General features: G+C 38.6%; 3 protein-coding genes across 5 annotated transcripts in view; 1 reads left to right on the top strand and 2 right to left on the bottom strand.

Annotated features, from left to right (window-relative positions):
* LOC126915089 (lysosomal acid glucosylceramidase-like) overlaps positions 1–7,833 on the bottom strand; it is a 35,536-nt gene extending 27,703 nt beyond the window's left edge. For both annotated transcript variants that reach the window (XM_050719474.1, XM_050719476.1), the window contains exon 1: positions 7,382–7,833. The gene's annotated coding sequence lies outside the window, so the exon portion shown is untranslated. The remainder of the gene's footprint in view (positions 1–7,381) is intronic.
* LOC126915075 (tubulin glycylase 3A-like) overlaps positions 1–22,083 on the top strand; it is a 33,457-nt gene extending 11,374 nt beyond the window's left edge. Inside the window, exons 2-11 of one of the 2 annotated variants that reach the window (XM_050719432.1) lie at positions 16,129–16,191; positions 16,371–16,785; positions 17,005–17,116; positions 17,333–17,544; positions 17,677–18,084; positions 18,321–18,528; positions 18,599–18,689; positions 19,009–19,206; positions 19,587–19,846; positions 20,790–22,083. In XM_050719432.1, coding sequence (XP_050575389.1) covers positions 16,169–16,191; positions 16,371–16,785; positions 17,005–17,116; positions 17,333–17,544; positions 17,677–18,084; positions 18,321–18,528; positions 18,599–18,689; positions 19,009–19,206; positions 19,587–19,846; positions 20,790–21,112 — 2,250 coding nt within the window. In that variant the 5' untranslated portion in view covers positions 16,129–16,168 and the 3' untranslated portion in view covers positions 21,113–22,083. The remainder of the gene's footprint in view (positions 1–16,128; positions 16,192–16,370; positions 16,786–17,004; positions 17,117–17,332; positions 17,545–17,676; positions 18,085–18,320; positions 18,529–18,598; positions 18,690–19,008; positions 19,207–19,586; positions 19,847–20,789) is intronic. The other variant, XM_050719433.1, reaches the window with a different exon arrangement.
* Positions 1–22,093, bottom strand: part of LOC126915100 (lysosomal acid glucosylceramidase-like) — a 147,826-nt gene that overhangs the window by 36,520 nt on the left and 89,213 nt on the right. The gene's annotated exons all lie outside the window — the stretch shown is intronic.

Here is a 22,093-nt window from a genome sequence, read left to right as displayed (position 1 = left end):
TTCGTTTAAAGCAACAGCGACTTTTTGCGTGTTCTAAATATACGAGCATGTAGAAACAGTCGAGCATTTTCTTGTCCTGCCTCTCTCGCGGTTGAAGCGAACGAGTAGCAATTTACAGCTAAATGGATTTCGAGTTGTTCGTTGTCGCTTTCTTCCGTATTTCTTCCATAGAAAGAACAGACAGCGAAAAAGCTGAGTAGGACTTTGAAAATCGCTTGAACCGAAAGCTATTCGGCTTTAGTCGATGTTTCTTTAGTCGTATACACGTACATGCTTATAATCGGTAACTGACCTACTTTTCCACGTCGAAAATTTTTCGCTACGTATTCCAATATACAAGTCATTTCGTTCCATTTGATCTTCAAAGAAAGAAGTAAGATGTTAAAGGAAATACTTTAAACAGAGATACGCGACACTAGTGGCACTAACGACAGAAAGGCAGATCCGTTGCTTTACGCCGATTATTACGAGAAAGCTATTAGGGTGTTAACGTTGGAGGGAGCGGGTCACTTTCGAGGTCCATATTGGCCATTATCCGCACGTCAGTAACGCCGAGCGGAAAATCAAATTTACTTGCGAGAATTCAACCGTCCCGAACGATTACGCGATATAAAATTCATTTTAAACGTTACATATGATGCCCGCTGCTTTTTTAATTTCATTCTGCTCGAATGCCATTGCTCTGACAATCGATGATAACTTTACGGACTAATAAGTGTTTAACGTATATTCGATCTCCGCCAGTCTTAAGATGATCAATACCAACAAAATATTCTAAAGTTTAGAGTTCAGAGAGTTCGAACGATAAAGATTAACCACTTGAGCGTATATTGTTCGGGTTTATCCGAGGAAGTCGAGCGCTGTAAACGCAAATGGCCGATGTCAAAGTTTCCATCGATAGATCGCTGTATTTATAGCTGACCTGCATTTCATTTAACAATTTAACCGAAACTATCGGCGCTTTGTTGGTAGAGCGACGGCTTAATGAAGCTTCCTCTGGGTACCTTTGTTTCTACCGGAAGGCAGTAGCGTGTAAGGGGTGGCGAGAGACATGACAAGCGAACGATGTCCGAGATAATCTCGTGATTGCCTTCAGGCTCCAATTACACCCTTGACACGAACCGTATGGGATCTCAAGATTACTTCCTTTGGAAGTTTATACTTCGTTTCGGATTCATCAGCCTTTCCTCCTTTTGACCATCCTGTTACGTTCTGCACGATTTACAATATTCTACAGAGATATCGCGTCCAGCACGATACATACGCGTAAAAGTACTTGGGCGAATATAGGTACTCGGATCATGTCGTTTCAGTGTGAACGTTCTGGCTGTATGGATGACTATTTTTCTGCTTTCAAGTTATTCTCAAGACACGTTAATTAAAGCGGACGAACTTGCTTCGACACAGTGCTAAATATAAAGCTGTCTAGACATGGGATTTCTGTTGCCATCGATCTCCGCAAACGTGCTATTACAATTAGTCTTTCGACGTCGTTGCTGGTAATTGCGATCCTAACTGAAGTTGATCGCGGTATTTCCAGAAACTGTCACTCCATTTATTCATGCTTGAACGTTCGTCCATACTTGGTTTATTTCATTTTAAACTTATGTCGTTCGAAAAAATACGTATATGTCATTATGTCGATAATATCGCTTTTAAGCCGAGTGTAATTCGATTCGGAAAAGTATCGCAATTTTTTATCAAAATCCATTTACAAATTTAGGAATTTGCCATTTATGGACGCGAATAAGATCGAGAGTAAGACTCCTAGCGAGTTAATTTATTCGTTGTTGCAAAAGCGAGAACCGAACGGTAGTATTAGTTGTAAACTTCGCAACTGCGTAGCTTCTACTCCAGTCTTGATTATTTATGGAGCTAGAAGTAGCTTTCTTCTAGAAGGAGGAATGCCTCGAACGTCAGGTCAGTTGGAAAGTTAATAACTTGCAGGATTAAGGGGTAGCTTGGCGAAGAAAAATTTAAATCCTTCAAATTTATTAGGAATTCCAACACTTCGGAATATTTTATAACGAAGAACGAACGAGAAACGTTGAAGAAAATGAAACTCGATGATGCATTCTGATCTGATTATAGATTAAGCGCAAAAGATGAGCAAAAGATTACAAAATAAAAAAGTAATATATTATATAGTCGATGTCGTTGAGAGAAAGGTGAAAAGAAAACGAATGGAACGAAATATAATTATTTTGATCCGTAACAACGTCGGAGTAACTTAGCGAAGAAATAAAGAAAAAAAGTAACTCCGAAAGAAAGAGCATATTACTTTCCCATCAAACTTCTTTGAATGCATAGAGTTACGATAGGAAAACTACCGCTGTTCGGTAAGTGAGGCGTGATATTGAGGATTTCTACTCTGCTGTAACAGCAGGAACACTCGTATGCTCTTTCCGTTTCCCGTGGTCCTGTCTTTGTCAGCGAAGTAGAGAGATAAATAAGATTCGACTAATTCTAGAGCAGAAATTCGTCGATATTTTTTTCTTGTATCACGATCGTGGCTTTTTCAGAGATTGTTTGCTCGTTAATTACTCCGTGAATTTTGCCCTCGCGTGGTATACACCTTGCATGCCGTTCCAATATCGCGCAGCTGTTTCGTAGAAGATTAGAGCAGCAAACTCGAAGGAAGATGCATGCGCAGAGATGCCGTATCTGGACACAACTATGCGAGCAAACTTACCGAGCACAATGTCCGGCTAACTGTACATCGAACGATGCGAACTGTGTAATGTTTACTCCAATATACCGGCAGTAGCAGTAGCAGCAGCAGCGGTAACTACGAACTGCATATCGTTGCTGTCGAAATTAAATTAGAAGACGAGTTGGCTCGAGTGTCCGAATCAATCGACAGCCACGTCTTCGATCCGCGTTCAAACTTTCGCGACTTTCGGTATCCGAGATCTTAGTTCAACGGCTAAAGCGTTATTTTCTATAGTTAAGGGTGTAGTAAAAGTATTCGCAATTTTGTCTTCTACGATAATAATATTAGGTCGAAGAGTATGTATCGGAGAAGTTTACTTATAGAAAATAGTTTAAAAAGTTTGATCAAGGAACGATTAAACACAGTGAAAGGACAGGTTCGTCGTATGTCACTTTTGTGCAATTCCCAAGTTCTTATCGACTAAATCCGTTTCGCTCTTGGGAGCCTCATAAGCGAAGGTGAGTGCGCGACAAAAATTCGATTAATCGTAAAATGTCGTAAACTCATAAAACGCAAGAAAGCGGTTAGAAGTAAGTAATGGAGGGTTAAAGAATTTATGGAAGTGATAAGTTGCCGGTCATAAAAGTGCACTTAGATCAAAGCTATAGTTTAAAAATTGTGTACAGGAAACGTTCTATGCGAGGAAAGTGACTATTCCATTACACGCTATTATGTTAATATTATTGCCATTGCCATTAAGATGAAGTATCGCGAAACGCGTCAAGCTTGTAGACCGTGGAATATAGAAGCGCGCAACTTGATAAGTCCAATTCTACATTCGTGCGATTTTCAAAGTTAAAAAACATAACTTGCTTGACTTACGAAAATCACAAAGAAACGAGAGTATATACGAAGAGAATGCGAGGTAGGTGCGGAAACACGCGAAGAAGATAGGAAAAATTGAAATTTTCAAGAGGTCGCCGATAACGGTAGAGAAAAGGAGAAGATGACATCTAGAAGGCCGTTGTTAACAGACGAAAGAGCACACTTCGCAGCATGCTAGCTCTTTGTTTCGTTAATCTGAACGGCGGTTCGTAGATAAAGCTTAGGTCGCTAGTTCTAAACTCGTCCATTGCTCAGGGCCGCTATGTCAGACTGTAGCGACAAGAGAAAGGAGAGAGTTATATTGTACTTAGTCGTATATAGCGATGCGAGGTGAAGCGAAGCAAGGTATACAAGGCCTACGACGTTGTTACGCCCTCGGCAACCTATTCAAACTTCTCACCCCTCACGATGAACATGCACGTATATCCGTGTGCCAATCATTACGAACTGTTCTTCTCCTTTCTCTATTCTCCATCCTCTTACACTTATTTCACTCTCGGTACCTTAGGTCTGTCTTTTGGTTTGACTTTCGTGGTCTTGTGAAACGTACTTGCCGTCTTCTCCCTACGTTCTCTGTGTACCATCAAAGTTATGCTAGCGTCTTTAATATATACCACCGTCTACTTTTTGCTATCTCTTGTCTTAGGAAGTGCTTTTACAAGTTGCTTTGAACATGATTTTCTTCGAAGAAAGAAGAAAAGAAAGAGAGAGAGAGAGAGAGAGAGAGTGGCAGAGAGAGAGAGAAGAGAAAGAGGAGGACGAAGGAAAGCGTATAAAGAAGAGAAGACCGTTAGTACCAATCTTTACTCCTGCTGATTCCAGAATGCTGGCAGGAACGAGCTTTACCTGGCTAACAACGAGTAGGGTTTCTACATTCTACCTTTCGATTTTTAACTTCAAATCTATTTTGTCGAAAATAGATCCAGACTTATAATCGAACGTCGCCTAGGCTTTCTATATATTTTCAATTGTTAACACTTTTCTGATTGTTCATTCTTTATACATTTTTCACAATGAACGTAAGCATAATACATAGTCTGTTCCAAAAATAACAGAACTTTTTAAGAGTAAAGAAAACCAGCAACAACGTTAATACGAAATTTGTGTCATGTTGAAATACATCCTTATTTGGCGCATTAGTTGGCGATGTAGATCTTATCGTTGATCGCCACAGGAGGAATGGGTTTTCAATAAAATAAAATATTTTCCTCTTAAAACGATTCTCTCTGCTTTGTTATTTTTAAAAACTTTGGTTATTTTTCGGGGACAGTCACGAGGGAATGTTTTGTTTCTTAATAATTACAAACTGCAGATATTTTATTAAAATTAAATATTTTTTCATATATTATATGTATTACTTTTGTAGATTAAAATTACTGTGTCTCAGACATAAACGTATGTTACCATACTTATCCGCACTCGGAAACGAGAAGTAATTACAACCGATTGTTCGTAAGTTTGCTACAATGGAAAATATCCGAATAAAGCCATCAAGAGGAAAGTTGGTTATGTCTTTTTCGTGTTTCGCGAGTTTCTTAATAGTCGCGAAGAAAAGAGTTTATCGAGAATCCTTTAGTTTGCCGCGATAAGTCCTTTGATGAAATTTATCATGGACTTAAGCGAACGACGTTGCTCTATTCCAACGGAAGTTTACCTCGAATTGTAATCGAGGCGTTGCATCGCCTTAACTCGCAGTTGCTTTACTCGCCAGCTTTAATTTGTTAAGAACATGTATCGATATATATCGACCAAATTAAACGATTCAATAACGTGTGCGAAAAGTTCCGATGCCTAACGTTCTGTAAACGTATTTGTGAGGAGAAAAGGGAAAACTTTGTTTGTATACGTAGTATAGAAGTATTAGAGATGTGGAAGAGAACTTCAAACAGTTACAAATACGTAGTTCAACGGTTAAGTTACGGTAACAGGTGATACGGTAAATGTTAAAACTCGAAGTTTAGATGAGAAAAATAATTTATCTTTGTGACATGACAGGAAACTAGAAGAGTTCAAAATGAATTTACAGAGTTTGTTGAAATTTATTTCCAACGTTTATCTTGTTCAACTTATCTTATTGCTCAAAGCGAAATGCATTGATACGAGGTCCCGAAAATAATACAACTAACGCATGGTAAGAGCGAGACTAAAAAATTCCTAGCCAATCTATTAAGCAAACATTTACATTTGACATACAGCTTTTTCAATTTCAAACTCCGATCGATAAATTTAAACTTCGTTCGTCGATATACAACACTTGCATCGAATCGAGAAATTATTCGCTGTTGTAACGTGCAATTTTGTTATTTTTGGATATATTTTCAACGTCTGAGTTAGAAAATCAGAAGGGATCGCTGTAAACTATCTAACTAATTATTACGATAACAAGCTTAACAATCCGATGGAAATCATAATCAAAATCAACGATATGGCCATAGTTAAACATTCGTGCTTGTAAATGTTTTATACTTTATAGCGACTCAGCGATCAATGTTTAAGCGGATGCCTATTTGCAAATGCTTTTACAGCATTTCACCGATTGATTTATCAGAAACTGACGTGATAGGATATCTATATTTCCTTCTAAGCCTTCTTCATAGATTTGACTTATAAGATGACGTAAATCTATCTTTCCGGTGTTTACTCGAATACGTGGATGTTTGTTTATATATATATATATATATATAAACGTAAATACAAATAAAAAATATATATATATATATATATGTAAGTGATTGCCCGACTACATAATATTTGCTTCAAGCATCGGCTAACGTTACGAACAAGCGTATTTCATACATTGAAATCGCGTGACGATAAACGCTCTTTTCCACGCTCTTTTGCAAAAGTGGAAGTTTTAAACGAGTACAGTTTTATCATCGATAAGAAATATATCGCAATTGGTACAATTATCATAGAACGTAACGAAACGAAAAAGGAAAGAAATCGCTGATTCGTGAATTGAATCGTCGTAATCCAATAGTTAACCAAAAACGTTCCATGCAGAATGGAGAAACGATGCGCGATGCTGCGTTCCATGTCACGAAGTCCATTACTAAGAAGGTATTTTCGAAGAAAGCTAATAGATCAAGGGAAATGGGTTAAGGCGATGAAAGAGAATGGAGTATTCAGCTCGTCGATGCTTAGAGGCTCATGGTCGATAGATCACGCATCTAAGTATACTAAATGTCTCTTTTTCTCGTTCATAGGTTATTGAACTACGGATGCTCTTTTTAGCGCGGAATACACTTATCAAGTCCGATGTCATGGCCAGCGGGCATGTAATATGTCACACTTGAAAACGGAGATGCGACCGTGTCGTCGTTTGCACGCACTATGTACGTATAGATACCTACTGATTTTTCACATCGTTTGCTGCAAATATATTTTTTTTCCTTATAGTTTCCACGGAAACAAATTCTTGCGAATTTAGTCGGAATCGTTAATTAGCGATTAAGAACAGAAGTTTCTTTGGTAATAACCGGATAATAGCCTTCCACTGAATAAGATTTTGTCTATCCTCCAACTTAAATTTTCGACTACGTTCGTTCAAAGTTAGAATCGTTCGTATAATAAGCCACGAGCGATTATCACAACGTAGATTCGTTTTTATAAATAAATCCGTCTCTACTAGCGTGAGAATAGAGAAGATATTTATGAAAATATAGTAATTTACGACAGTGTGTACATACTTACATTAGTATCGTAGCGATATTGGTTATCGTGATATTCCTTATCAAGTTAATGGATAAACTTTATACGAAATATAGAAAGACAAAAGAACGAAAAAGAGAACAAGAAAACAAGCAAGTAACAGCCAATAAACGAAATATTGCGATTTCTTACCTCGGTCTCTTTCTTACGATGACTAATTTTGGGCCAGACTTCTTTATGAAGTAATAATACGTACGATGGAACTTATCCGAGCACAAGCACGATAACTTCACGAATCGTCGGTAGCGAGCCGTATTCTCAATTTATATTTTATATTTTATATTGTATCTAATTTATATTTGTTCTACTCTAGTTTAGACGTCGCAGTAACAACGTGACTAAAACAAGATTTTAATTGTTGATCCATCATCGGTTTGTTCGTTTTAACGGGGTGTTGTATTATTTGAAATCTAATTATTCCGATAATATTAATTTGTCAGACGGTTACTCCTGGAAAGTTCACCAAGTTGCTGCGCTACAATGATCGAAATATTTACTTTAGTTCTGTCGGATGTTCGTTCACGCGTTCGTTACACGATCTTAATATGAGCATTGCTACTGCGTAGAGTGGACTACCACGAGGTCGTTTATCTACAGAAAGGTTGTACTCACACGTACATGTGTATATGTCTACTATCGGATACGTCAATGCGTAACGTCAATGAGTAACGTCTCGATAGATGCAGACGAGCTTACGACCGTTCCAATTTTTTTGTGGAAAACTTTACATTCTTCTTGTGGAACGTCAGTCTGTGAAAACCTTGTGAAAACTTCACACGCGCCTGATATATTAAGAAAATGGCCGAAACATTTAGGACGAATAATCCGAATCGATCAGGGGTTTCTGTTAGATACAGAAGAATCGTCGATGCATCTTCGATTTTACCGGTAATTTTATCGATTTGTTTCTTCGAGCGTAAATAAATAATATCGGACAGAATAAAAATTTCGTGAAAATTGTAATATACCTTGGAAATGAATCGTCAGCTATGGTGGAACAAAGTATTTCGTATTAGCTGGAAAAAACTGAGCACGCTTTGCTTAAATACTTTCACTGAAAACGGTACTAATAACAGGAATGATTACGTTTCGTTTATAGAGTACAGGACGCGGAATACAGACGCGGGTCAGAGTTGTTTGTATCTTTTTGTCGTCTGCAAGAATAACGGGGGAAATCTCGTGAGAAGCGATTTCAACGAGGAGGAGAGTTATTTGTGCCTGAAACACGTGACACCGGCAATCCGAAGCGAAATGCAAAAGGTACAATTGCAAGAATAATTGCCGACTCGTTTGTTTTCTCGGTTCTTAAAATGGGATCATTACAAAGTACTGCTTACTTTCGTGGCAGAGAAAGAGAAACGAAGAGACAAGTAGGCGGAGAGTATGTTTTTCTCACGTAATTAGCCACTTCGAGCAAGAAACGACTCTGGATAGGAAAGGAAATGGTTCTGTCGGGAACACGAAAGGAACGTTTTTGCTGAAAAAAAAAAGAAAAGGGAAAATAATTAACCGTACTTTTTTCATCGTATAAACACCTCTTATTTCTTAAAGTCCTATCCGGGGTTTAAACATTTCAACTCGAGGAAACGAAGTGGTATCTTCTGCGCTTTTAAGCTAATAGAAAAAAATTGTAAATATAAAACAAGCAACTAAAATGTACGAAGCGTTTTCCCAAAGAAATTATCGAGTCCGACGTACGAGTTGCTTTATAAACTTGGTCTCGGTGAAGTTGAAGAATATAAAAAGCATCGAACGCGTAACCGGCCTAACGGTGAATAATTAAGGCGCTTTGCGTCGAGATGTTTTAAACAACGCTGACGTATTTTTAAAAAAAATCTAGTCGACGTTTATTCGACCAAATGTTTTAAAACCACGATGGAAATGGGAATAACTTTAGAAGGCAACAGAAAACTTTACTAAACCCTTAAAGTTTTCAAGTATGGACGTTGATGCCGGAATTTATCACCATCTTTTTATCACGACAGCAATGAACTGATCACGTGTTTCAAGTACGTGACTGCAATGTAAACTTCTCAATGCCGAAACTTTATCGAGTCGGACAAATTTTGGGAAATTTATCCAAGAACTACATATCGCTCTATGACTGTAGAAGGAAACGAGATTACAGGCTTCGGCTTTGATCACCTGCTCATACCCTCTGAGGTTGTTTCCGATCGATAACCGGATTTCGAGATAGTATTTTAATCGTAGACCGTTGCAGTTTCATCGGATATTACATGTAATCACATCTACAGCATCACCGTCCGGTATTCGTGCGATTAAACCATCTTTGTAAGTTACATACTCGATGTTGTCTCTTGACGATATCGAAGCAATATATTTTAAACGATAAATTACGATAAATTGCAAAAAGGAAACAAAAAAACGTTGTCTCTTTTGGAAAGAATGTGAAAATTACACGGACTGGAAGTAGGCGCGTGAAATAAGAGAAAAGTATTGGTATCCGAAACGATACAAGTATGGTAGAAGATAGAAACTTTACCGGCAGAGTTTGAATTCGTTCGTGTTAGGCGGAAGTAGAGCAACGGAAGGCAAAGTAGAGCAGTTCCCGGAGAGAAATAGTTCTCAAAGAAATATCTACTATGTAATACATGACTTTGCTTTAAATTGTACAAAGGCCCCTTTAGCGATATAACATTTGATGCGAATACGCGTACTCTTCGGTGCTGCAATCTGTAATACACTATGTTTCTCTTTGAAAAATATGTACAGAGTAGGTCTCTAGGTAAAGATACATACGTATATGACACGTTGTTCGCATATGCAAAATTCTACATAAAAATATACGTATGTATATATAGAGAAAATATATATGTAACGGACATAGTATAAATAACTGATTTGACCGCAATTTAATAATGCAATATATTATATCGTTCGATATAACGTTGATAAATACGTGGAAAATAAAGACAAAAAAGGAAAATTTAGAAAATCATACAAGTGATCGTGTAAAGAGCGGCAGTTCTCGTTGGATGCGTCCCTAAAATGTTTGCAATTGGAAATCAAAATACGGAATATCACGGTATTCTTCGTATTGATATGGCTACAAATTTCGAAATGCTTGTGCTTATTAATCGGTTTGTAAATTACCTCTATCCAGTTTGCTTGTTAAACAGCGATACGCGCACGAAAAACCTACCATTCAATCGCGATTAGTGGACTTCTCTATCGAACGATGGTATATTTCCCTCAAATAGATTATAGAACGATCCAATAATTCCATTACACAGGCTAGTAACGGTATAAAGCTTCTTCTTATACTGTCATCGTCGCTCGTGTCATTCGAATATCGGTATTCGTACGAATCTCAACTTTTTACATCACCAATGGTTTACGATACAAAACAACTTTGTCGAAAGATGTTCTCGTGGCAGAAGTATGTCGAACGTTGAATGCTCTAATTCTAGTCTACTATTCTCTTTCCAACATTTTCTTTAGCGGCAGAATTTTTAGTCACAAACTAAGTACATACTGGTTGTTTATCTTGGGAGTTCGGTCTGATTTTTATAGCGGCTGTATAACGTCCTTCGATACAATGATCGAGCGATACAGGTTACGATCTCCAAATTTCAAAGATGTACGATCGCACGTTTGGATACTTTCTCTGACACCGTTAATGCCGTTATGAATGCTGTAATGTGATAATTTTTCAGCGAAGATATCGCGAACGAGTGTTTTCCCAGAATGATGGTCAGATTTCGATGACAAAAGAAACGAGGAGAAAAAAAAGAAGAGAGAAAAGAAGAATAGAGAAGAGAGAGAAAGGAGAGAAAGTTTGAGGTAAAACGCAAAGAAACGAAGCTGCAACAGCTATACCAGCGCCACAAGCTTAACCGACAAACTTTGTAACTTGTTTCTTCGTTGAAAATGCATCGTGCAAGATCTACAGACATCAGAATACAAATACGAAAGTACTGTAGCGTTTTGAAACAAGATTGAATCTTGTAATAAGATTTACGTAACTGTTTAGCGAGTCTATTTTCGTGCTGTGCAATGTGCTGTAGAAAATTCTTATTTCGCAAGTTGCGTCGCATCGCGAGAATCCGCCGACAGACAAGCGATTTTCCGAGGTACGGTATGCCGCGTTGCTTTTTCTCGTAAATGTTAATTGCATCGACTCGACGAATTCTTGTGGTTCGCGCGAGTCGCTCCATGAGCCGCTGTTTATCGTTTACACGCTATACTATACGATAAGTAGTTAGACCGCTTTAAGTTCCAACCATGGAAAACCAAAACTAGTTTATAAAGTAAACTTTTAAGTAAACTTTGTGAATCGTTTCTTCCTCGGGAGTGCATGATTGCTAAGAAACTTTATAACAGATGAAATAAATATATGTGGTAACTAAATGGATCTTTAGAGTAAGGACAAGTAACGATGTTTTGGCTTAACAAGTAATATTCAATACAACGAACTGATTACAATACTGTCGTACGTCTTATTATCACGCTCGGCTCTCAACTTCCCGATTCATACTCTTCGGCTCCTCCACTCGCACTCTCCGGCTTCTGCACTCACTCTCTCTGACTTCTCAACTATAACACTGCCTCTAGCATCCCTTTGTCTTTTTTCGCCCCATCACGCATGTGTTCCGCAAACACCCATGGCCAGGGTCACGTAGACTTTTTCTACGAAACTATTCCATCGAAGGACCAACGACACATTGATGGGCCCGACGACGCCTCGGCACTCGCGACATTGTTTATGGTCCGATCGATATCTTAGGCCTTTTTGTCCACGATACTACATATATACAATGCGAAATTATACGTATAACTTGACTCAAAGATAGAATATATACGTACAGGGTTTTCATTTATATGAAAGTATTCGTAGATCGCTCTACTTCGGAAAATAGCTTATCGATCAGAGACGCATTATCTTTTCAAAATCATAGATGTTATTTCGAATAGAATTCTATTCGTTCTTTGGTTCGAAAACCATTGGTCATGCGAAATAACTTCATCGGATCAGAAAGTTGATTGTATTTCTCGTATATCGTCGCGTATTATGTCAGAAGGATTTTTCATGTACGTGGTTTGACGTTTTTGAAGTTTCGTGGTATCTATATCGCTTAAGAGCGTCGCTATTATGTCACGAAGACGATCGCAAGCTTCTATAATAGATTATTTCGAAAAATTTCCATCGTCCCGGCGTGATAAATCTGAACTTTCCGTAATAATAGGGTAAGACAACGAGAATGAATGATCGGAATAATTCAATCGACGACGTAAGAGACAGAAAATAACAAAATGATATGTGTTACTTACAACGCTAGTAAACGCGATGCCTTCGATAAACATTGAAATAACAAGAGGAAGTAACGGGAGGAGCGAACAAGAAACAGTCGGTGCAATTCTTGATCCTGACCACTTAACCTTCTTAACTTTAATCAATATATTTCAGACCGGTCTTCCATAATTAGAATAATGGAAGGTCTAATAGAGGTTTCTATGCGAATAAGGACGTAATTGTGGATGGAAAGTTTAAAAGCATTCCTGGTGCCTTTGGTGATTAGAGAGTGCAGTGGGCGCGGTTACTTAGCTAGTTAACTCGTTCGCTCGTGCAGCAAGTCGAATCGAAAGCACGTTTCGCTGGCACGATTTCCACCCTCTTGGCTACCAGACAGTCATTTATAGCCAAACGTAACGGATTTCCAAATATCATTGTCGGATGTCTATACCTCGTTATATGCATGTTCACTTATATGTATATCCTGGCAACGTGCACTTCGAACAAACAAAATTTCATTTTTTGTCATAGATATGTACACATATACTCGCAAATCGGTTGCTTGCGTGTTTCGAACAAGTTTGCTTTCGTCTAGACGCATTGGCATATTATACGAATTATATTAAAACGACGTGCAAGGATGATAATTATATTGAATATTATTTATTTCTAAAACTTAAAATTATAGATTAATTCGAAATAATGATTTTATTTATTGAGAGATGGAGAAGGGTGAAAAGATAAAATAAAGATGTAGATTTTATGGTAACGAAGAAAGTTCTGTCGTTTTTCGGAGTGCGAAATGTATAATAAAGTAATTTTATTCGTTAAAATATTCACCTTTAGATCGAGTTACTCTTTCACTATGGGAAGGACAATGGGAAGGTAATTAAAAAATATTACCTTTCTAAAATTCAGAATTTCTATCTTCGACAAATTGACACGCCTTCTTATTTATAGTCGTATCGTTTATAAATTATTTTTCCAGCATATGATTATCCAAAGATCGAAAGAGGTAATAAAAGTTGCCATCCCAGTATCTTGCAAAAATAAAATTTCTCGACGATTCGCTAAAAGTGACTGTCTTTAATTCTTAAGTTTGTCACGTAGTGTTTCTAGTTGCGCAATGCACAAGTTCGCTGTGAGAGTTTGACCGGAATTCAAATATTCGTGGCGAACAATGTCTCGCGTAGTCTACCAGATACGCGCGAGCAACAGAATTTTTGGTTACCATATTATGATCGAAATTAATAATATTAAAATCGGTCGTTTCATCAGAATTCTTCAAATAATTGTATCATAATTCTATAATCTTCTATAATATGTATATGTGTGTGTGTGTGTGTGTGTATGTGTGTGGATAATATTTTTAATACTAGTGGCAAATACGAGCTCAAAGGTGGAGGTATTTTAACGTTTTAAATTGCCCATGACAGGAATGTTCAGCCGTATGATGCGATATATCGCGGATGAAATTGTTCGGTAGTGTGAATTCAACTGAATTTTAATAGGACCACAGTGAAATGTTAGATAGATGCGTGGAATTTACGAGCACTTACCAATCGAATGTACCGATGCTCGATCAAGATAAATACATAGCATGTAAAAAGACTTTTCATGTTCCACCAATAAATTCAGAAATACCTTTATTAATCTTTTATCGAATACTAGTAATTTAGACACGCGCCAACGCGACCAACTATTGGTATTATTTTTTTCGGATACTTTGGCGTATCGCGAGTGAAGTAAAATATTCGAACGGCATGAAATTACGCTGACAAATGGATTATTTGTAAAAAGATACGTTGTTTTAAATAATGCACCAATACGATGAAAGAGTACATGCGAGTTTCGCTAAACATATGGAACGTAGCGTTGACAGTACTAATACACTGAATTTCGTTGCAGTCATGAACGATATCGATGTACAAAATATTTCAGTGTATCGAGGAAATTGGTATTCACAGATATCGTTTTTTTTCTACATATATGTTTCATGCCCCTAGAAATAAACATACATACGTATTTACACAAGAGCATATTTTACGTTTAATGCAAATTTTGTGCCTGCTATGCATCATACAATTTTCTGCTTTTTTTCAGATTTTTGCCTTTATACCGCGATTCATAGAGTTACTGGTTAAAAAATTGCAAACAAACGATATAACGACTGTTAGCTAGCAATTAACATTGTGTACATAGTCGTTGGGAAAATGGAGAAAAAGTAGAAGATCGGATAAATGCAACATGTCTGACATTTGACACATCAACAGAAATCCATAGATAGCAGAAACCAAACCGTTCGGAATAGGAGAACCGTGAAATAAATTTTAGAGTTTTACTTTACGTTGAGATCTATCGCAAAAATTTCTCCAGTTCAAAGTCAAGATATCACGATACATAAAACATCAATGAGGAAACGTTTAATGAAATATCGCGGATCCATAAAACTTTGTCAAAACGTTCACTACACAAACTCACGCAGTGTACGAGCAGAAAATTTCCACGAAGTATCGCAAAGTATTTTTACTATAGAAAGAACATAGATGTCGGTTTTTAAACGATGAAATGAAGTTTATAATTTCGAAATTTTTCGTCGCAATTACGGCAAACGAGAATAAATATGGCAAGTATAGCGCGTGTACATCGTACATGTAACATGATAAAAGTTACCAAAAAAAAATAGACAAGTTTCATATACTTGCAACGTTTACATAAGAATGAAAGAAAATGGTCGTTTTCTATAAGTATATTAATCGCATAGTATACAAACGCAACGTTCCATTATATTTCATTTACTTTCCCTTTGCAGTGTAAACAAGCCTCGACTATCAAATACCTTTATATCGGATATACTTGTATCAGCCTTGTACATGATACGTGATATATGATGTACGTTAATTTAAAATTATAGTCGATATCGATAATTTATCGATAATACGCGACAAAGGGAGGGAAACAGAGTGTGATATAACATAAAATACTAAACAGTATTATGTATTATTAAATCCATAAATCTATAAATTTACCTTTATGTCGTAAATTACATCGTTATTTTCATAACAGTTGTTACACGTATGAAAATTATAACGACATTTGTGTAGTATGCGAAGAATATATTTCGGTGACCGCGCGTTATTAAATATCGATTGGTTTCGTTATTTATTATCTACTAATTCGATCGAAACAAGTATTGTAATACAAATTGGCACAAAATTCTGGAAAGATAACGACGCAACTTCTTCGTAATAATTTAGTCATGAATTTACTTCACCAGTCGAAAGAAGGATACATAACGTTAGTGTTAAATTAATATGGCCCTTTAATAAGGGCAAAAACCGGTTTCTCCAAAGTTGGTTGCATGAGAGGTTAATTACTTAGGCGATTAAGCTTGCCAGACAATAAGGCGGCCGGGTTAAACAAGCAGATTGATCGATTTAGCCTTTCTCGTTTCATTCGCTTTAGCGTTCAAAGTGTACGCCCATCGACGAATATTTGCATTGTTCCTAAACGTTCCTCTCGAGTCGATTTTTCTTTCTGTACACGCCGAATATTTCCAGCGTTTACTTCAACTAGATAATTTATTTAGTTTCCGCAATTAACGCCACTTTTGCGATTTATCTAGGAATTGACCTAAAATAGCTGTCTCGATTCGCGACGAAACTATGGATTTGCCGCCTGATTTAAGGTACGTATCTCGTTCCGAGAAGCGTAAAAGTTTTCCATGTCTCTATGTTTAACGAACGACCGAGTTAGGTGATCCGGTTGATCAAAGTCGAACACGATGATTAAATCGATCACTGGATAGAAGAAGGTATAAAATTCAGTAGATATCGTGTAATAAATTAGAACGTTTCACCGGTCAAGGGACATTAGGACCGCGAAAGATTTAGCGACTACGGATTCCACGAACGAGGATAAAGCGAGCCACTCCTACTGCAAATTGACTTCTTTGCTCTGTCTGGAAAAGAAGGAAAGTCCAGTGAATCCGTACAATCGGGTGGACTGGACGAAAATGAACTCAAAATGGCCACTTCCGGACACGGACGACAATGAGATCAATGCTGTTAACAGCCTGCCACAACTTGACTGCGGTGCGTTCCCGAAATCCTACATGGACGCGTGTTCTTGTTGTCCTCGGCAGATCTTTGACAAGCACGATACCGACACCATCAACAACTACAGGAGTATCGTGCTCAAGGACGACGATTGCTGTAAGACTCACTGGACGAGGAAAGAGCGTTATCAGAAAATTAAAGCGAAAGTCGACAGAGCTATTAAGGTAGACATCAGATCCGTTTGCAAGGAAAATGTTTCAAGATTTTGAAATTCCGATCGGATGTTATCGGATTGTCCGATAACGTTCGAACGTTAATAAACGAACATATACATATTCGTTATAACTATTCGATAGATTATCCAGATCCGAATAGTCTTAGACAGAAATTCGCGTATTACAGTAGCTTTAAGATACTTTGAAGCACGTGTTACCGTGTTTCAGAGGCACAAAATATTCCTGATACGCGGTGAGTTACCGAAATTGAAAGAAGCTCTGGAGAAAAGGGGTTGGGTACAGAAATACGAAGCTACAAAAACAAGAGCTGTACCTTATGGTTAGTTTCCTTGCCTTTCTTAATCAAATCCTTTTCTTTACATTCTACTTCCTTTAATTAAAAATTGGCCACATAAACTCTGACAAAGTGTCTATTATAAACAGCTATCATCTTTCTGATCCGAGTAATATCGTCAAAATTGAACTAGTCACAAAGTTTTTACTAAAAACTAAACGAACTTTCATTTTCGTCTGAAATCCTTTCTTCGACTTTTAGGCAGCGTAGCCAGCTTAGAAGCAAGATCGTTGGGCGATTTGACCCAACCGGACGGTACTTTAAACGAGAAGGCGGTAATTTTCGCTTTATTACGTCACAAATCGCCAGACTTTATATGGGACTGTCGGAACGACTTTGTCGATTGGCATCGTGGCTTGAGTAACAATATCATTCTCAACAGATATCAAAAACCTTTCGTCTACACTTCCAAGGTTAACATGGATAATTAGATACGCGAGAATCTTCGATACATCGTACAAGATGCGAAATATATTAATTAAGCTCGATCGAACTTTAGTTCGCTGCGAACTAGACGAAATATTGACGATCACGAAATAATGTAGCTAGGAATGGCTCGTTTGTTGGAGGAAGCTCACTGGCTGTACGAGAAGGACGTGTCGTCGGTATTATTCCCTCGAAGTTACAACCTGAGCAGAGAGCCGAAAGCCTTTCTCGATGATTTTCGTTTGACCGCCGCCGCTGGTCTGCTGAAATGGTTCGTCGGAAGAATGCAGGATGGCCAGGGTTTCTCGGAGTCGGGACATCGGCCGATTCTAATGAGTCGACTGGAGTTTGCCATAAAACGCTGCGAGGAATTTATCGCCCGTGAAATCCACCAAAACATAGACAAAGACTTTGTGACCGAGTTTTCCGAAGAGGAATGGAATTCCTTTTTGGACGATTATACCGCAGCCGTACACGAGGGAGCTGGAATCGAGACCACCTCGGAAAAAAGTCGAGATCAGCTACAAGTACGATATTCGTGTACTTTTCTTTTCTTTTCTTCTCTTCTCTTCTCTTCTCTTTTCTTTTCTTTTCTTTTCTTTTCTTTTCTCTTCTTTGCTTTCGCTTACGTAGTACCATCTTAAAGAATAGACGATCCGTTTCCGAGCGATTTCTTGCTTTTAAATTAAAAACGCTGGTAATCTCGATTCGATGCAACAAATTTTGAATCTCGCTACCGCGAATTTTCCATTACATCGTTTAGAAATATCTAGAGGCGACGAATCCGATACTGGCAAGATTGAAAGAGATAGATCCGCAATACGAATTAAACGGAATGAGAAATATATGGATATTAAAACCGAGCGAACTTTGTTGCGGTACGGGAATCAGCATATCTCACAGTTTAAAGGATATATTTCGAAAGATAAAAAGCAGACCAAAGGATTACTTCATTGTTCAGAAGTACATCGGTAGGTAAAACGGTTAATCGTTTAAATTTTATACCTTTTCGCGTTCTCATCTTTTTCCTCTTAATTTCAGAACGTCCGTTATTGATTCACGATACGAAATTCGACATAAGGCAGTGGTATTTGGTTACAAATACATTTCCCATGACAATATGGGTGTTCAAGTAACTAAATTTCCGATTTTACAGTTCCGCTGTATTTCGAACGTCTAAACGATATTTGTAGCGAAGTTTGTATCACATTTTTTAATCGAACCATCGGAAAATAATTTTCCATCTCGTGAAACGCTCGCATAGCTATCCGTGAATCTCGTGTGCGCAAATAAAAGAACACGCAATACCTTATACGTACGTTATAGGTCTACGGAGAAATCTGGGAAAGGGATTTTGTTAGAGAAAAGAACCCTGAAAATTATTCCGAAAGAATCTTCTCGATGGAGATTCCATCAAAGAATTTTCTCGATCCTTTTCTATCCTTTTCCAGGGAAGGACTCTTACGATTCAGCTCGAAACCCTACACTTTCTCAACTTATCACGAAGCGATTCATATCTGCAATACCGCCATTCAGGAGAAATACGACGAGGAGAGGAGGAGACGGAGGAAACGTGGAAATTCGGAGGAAGTCGTAAAATCGATTCGCGATCAAGGATGGGACTGCGAGAAGCTGAACGAATATTTAAAGTAATCTCTCGACCGGTCTATTCGTCGCGAGGAGCAGTTTCGGTTATCCGTTCGTTACGGTCGATAGCGTTTGATGACTGCGAGATCGATAGGTTTGATCAAACGTCGCCCAAATATGCTCAGAATCTGTGTATTTTCTTCTCGGGTAATCGTCTCTGCCCGTCTGTCGTTCCTTTCGCCATTATTTCCACGAGCATAATACTTTGCTTACTTATATTATTTTTTTACTTTCTCGCTATCGTTGTTCGAAGGATATTGGAATTCGCAGCGATCTAGCGTAGAACATAATCGATAAGTTTGCTGTATCTTTTGGAAAAGATATCCGTTAATTTTCATCGGTAGAGATATTCAGTGGCTAACGCAAAGGTCATAATTGTCAGGCAAACGGGGCTCGACGGCGAACCCTATTACGACAAGATCTATACGAAAATGTCGGAAGCCATAGTTCTGACGATGCTGGCCTCCCAGGAGCACATGGACAGACGACGATGTAGTTTCGAGCTATATGGGGCCGATTTCGTCGTGATGGAGGACCTCTCGGTTTGGTTGATCGAGATCAACACGAATCCCCGGATGCATCCTCCTAGCTCGAGAATTACCAAACGCCTCTATTCCAATGTTCTCGAAAGCTTGGTGAAAGGTTAGCAAACTACCATCTATAGGGTAACGTAGAGAGAAGCAAGTTGTCACAAACCGAGACTGCGGGTGAAAGTTTCCGAGGATAGTGGCCGGGACAAGTCAACGAGACGGTATATGTATTCCGGTTTCCTCGCGAATGCACGAACCAGCTTTTCCAATCGTTTAGTATCGACTACTGTGTTCGAGTTTCCAGATTTCGATTAAACAACTCTGCTTGTCAGGTATACGAGTCGAGAGTACAACCCCCTACTGTTTTCACTAAAGCGAAAACGTCTAATTCTTTTCGTACGTTTGAAAATATCTTTCTGCCGAAATACAGGCTCAATTGTAGCCGCGTCTGTCAAAAAACCACCAGCGGTTTTTTGTCCTTTATCGAAGGTAAATGCCCGAAGAAAGAATCAACGGCATTCTCTAGGTACTTTCGGGTATCGGATTTCTTTCTATCGTCCGTTACTTTTATTTCCGTTCGATCCGGCTCCGCGTTATACGTATTTTGAATTGTTCGTAATCCGATAAAACTTGTTTTTACCGGTACCAGAAATATTAGTTTTCGTTGGATCTTGTGTCGAGGCGCGCGCGCACCTAACTGTGATACACTTGTAAAAAATGAAAGAAAATTGCTCGAAACGAGCAAATCTGTTTAGGTCGGTTAATTTAATACTCGTACAGCTGGTGCAACTTCTACGTGCTTTCGAACGCGCTGAATTTCGTTCGCACAAATTCATTTAAAACAAACAAATAGATACGCTTAGCTGTACTGCACCGAGTTGTACTGCGGCAATGTGATATCCGATCTAAATATACGATAGCCGATTCGAAAGGACTATTCGAACGGGAGAGAGAGAGAGAGAGAGAGAGAGAGAAAAGGTAACGGGAGGTGTGGAATAAAATAAGGGAAGATATGAAATAAACGGAGTAAATCTGTTGTTTTCAACTTGTTTTAGTGATAATGGATGTACCGGTGAATCCGGCTGCAGACACGGGTGGTTTTAGCCTGGTATACAGGCAAAATATACCCGACTTCCGACCTTATCTCGGTCCTTGCCTGTTCGTGTTTGGCAAGTCGATAACGTTGCAAGAACATCCGCGGAAACGAGAGAAGAGAAAGAAAGGAGGAACCGGTTGGATGAAACAACAACAGCAGCATCAGCAGCAACAGCAGCCCCGTGCGTGGACCGCCCCACCGATGATTCCACGATTGAGGGAGCCGAAAATAGTCGACTTTATCGACTACTTGAACACCGCCCGCTGTACAGCCGCCAACTGATATCCCGCCGTTAAGTAGCTATCGCGACATTGGGCCGGTACATTCGGTTGATATTCGGTCGATCGTTGCGCGATATTTAATGAATCAAAATGTAGGGGACAAAGCGTATCTTCTAGTTAAACGTATAAAACTCGTAAACGGCAGGTACGTGCGAAGAATCGCGGGAAAATCGTTAAAGTTGGGACGACCCAGTTTTTTCATAGAGAGCCCAACATCGAAACAATTTTGGTAGATGCTCGCGTTCGACCTCCATCGCGACCAGTTGAAAAAAACAAAAAGGTCTACTCTCTTTTTGCAGGAAGTTCCTCGCGACGAACGTTGCGTTATACTCGTATAGCTTGGCAATTTCGTCACGCCGGTGGTGGCGTACGGATAAAAATTCTGTTACACGTATCTCGACCGAGTTTGTCGCAACCTAGGATATTCGGGCTGGTTACGATTTTACGATTCTTCCTTGTTTATCCGGTTTGCTCGAGATCGCGTGCACGTGCAGCTTTCCAAGAAAAGTCGATTGCACCGAGCTGTAATTAACGGACGCAAGATAAAAGAAATAATCAACTATGCCATTAACGAATCGTCGTTTCTTACGTCGCTTCTTGTAAGAAATATCAATCCATTGTGCTCGCACAAGCTAAACGGATGAATCCACTTTCCTCGTCAAACTTTTTCATACCGCTACTCGCGGTATACACGAATGAAATAGTACCACGGGTTTCGTTCGTTTTACCAAATGTACGATCCGTACCAATTATAGGTCCCGGCGAGAATCTAACCTGTCGCTTTTGTAACCTTAAATATATACTTTGCAGTTCGCCATGCAACGAAACCAATGCCCGGATTGTTTTTCAGATATAACAAAGTAGCAATAACAGTTAAGTAACAAGTTGAAACCTTTGAACCGCCACACAGAAACTCCGTTGTACGATTCAATCACATTTTTCATTGAAATAAACTAGCAAAGCGGATTACAATCTGTGCTTT

Source organism: Bombus affinis, chromosome 4 (genome assembly GCF_024516045.1).
Source record: "Bombus affinis isolate iyBomAffi1 chromosome 4, iyBomAffi1.2, whole genome shotgun sequence".
Taxonomy (NCBI): Eukaryota; Metazoa; Arthropoda; class Insecta; order Hymenoptera; family Apidae; genus Bombus; species Bombus affinis.
Note: the sequence above shows the minus strand (reverse complement) of the source record. Positions and strands in the feature narration are given on the sequence as shown.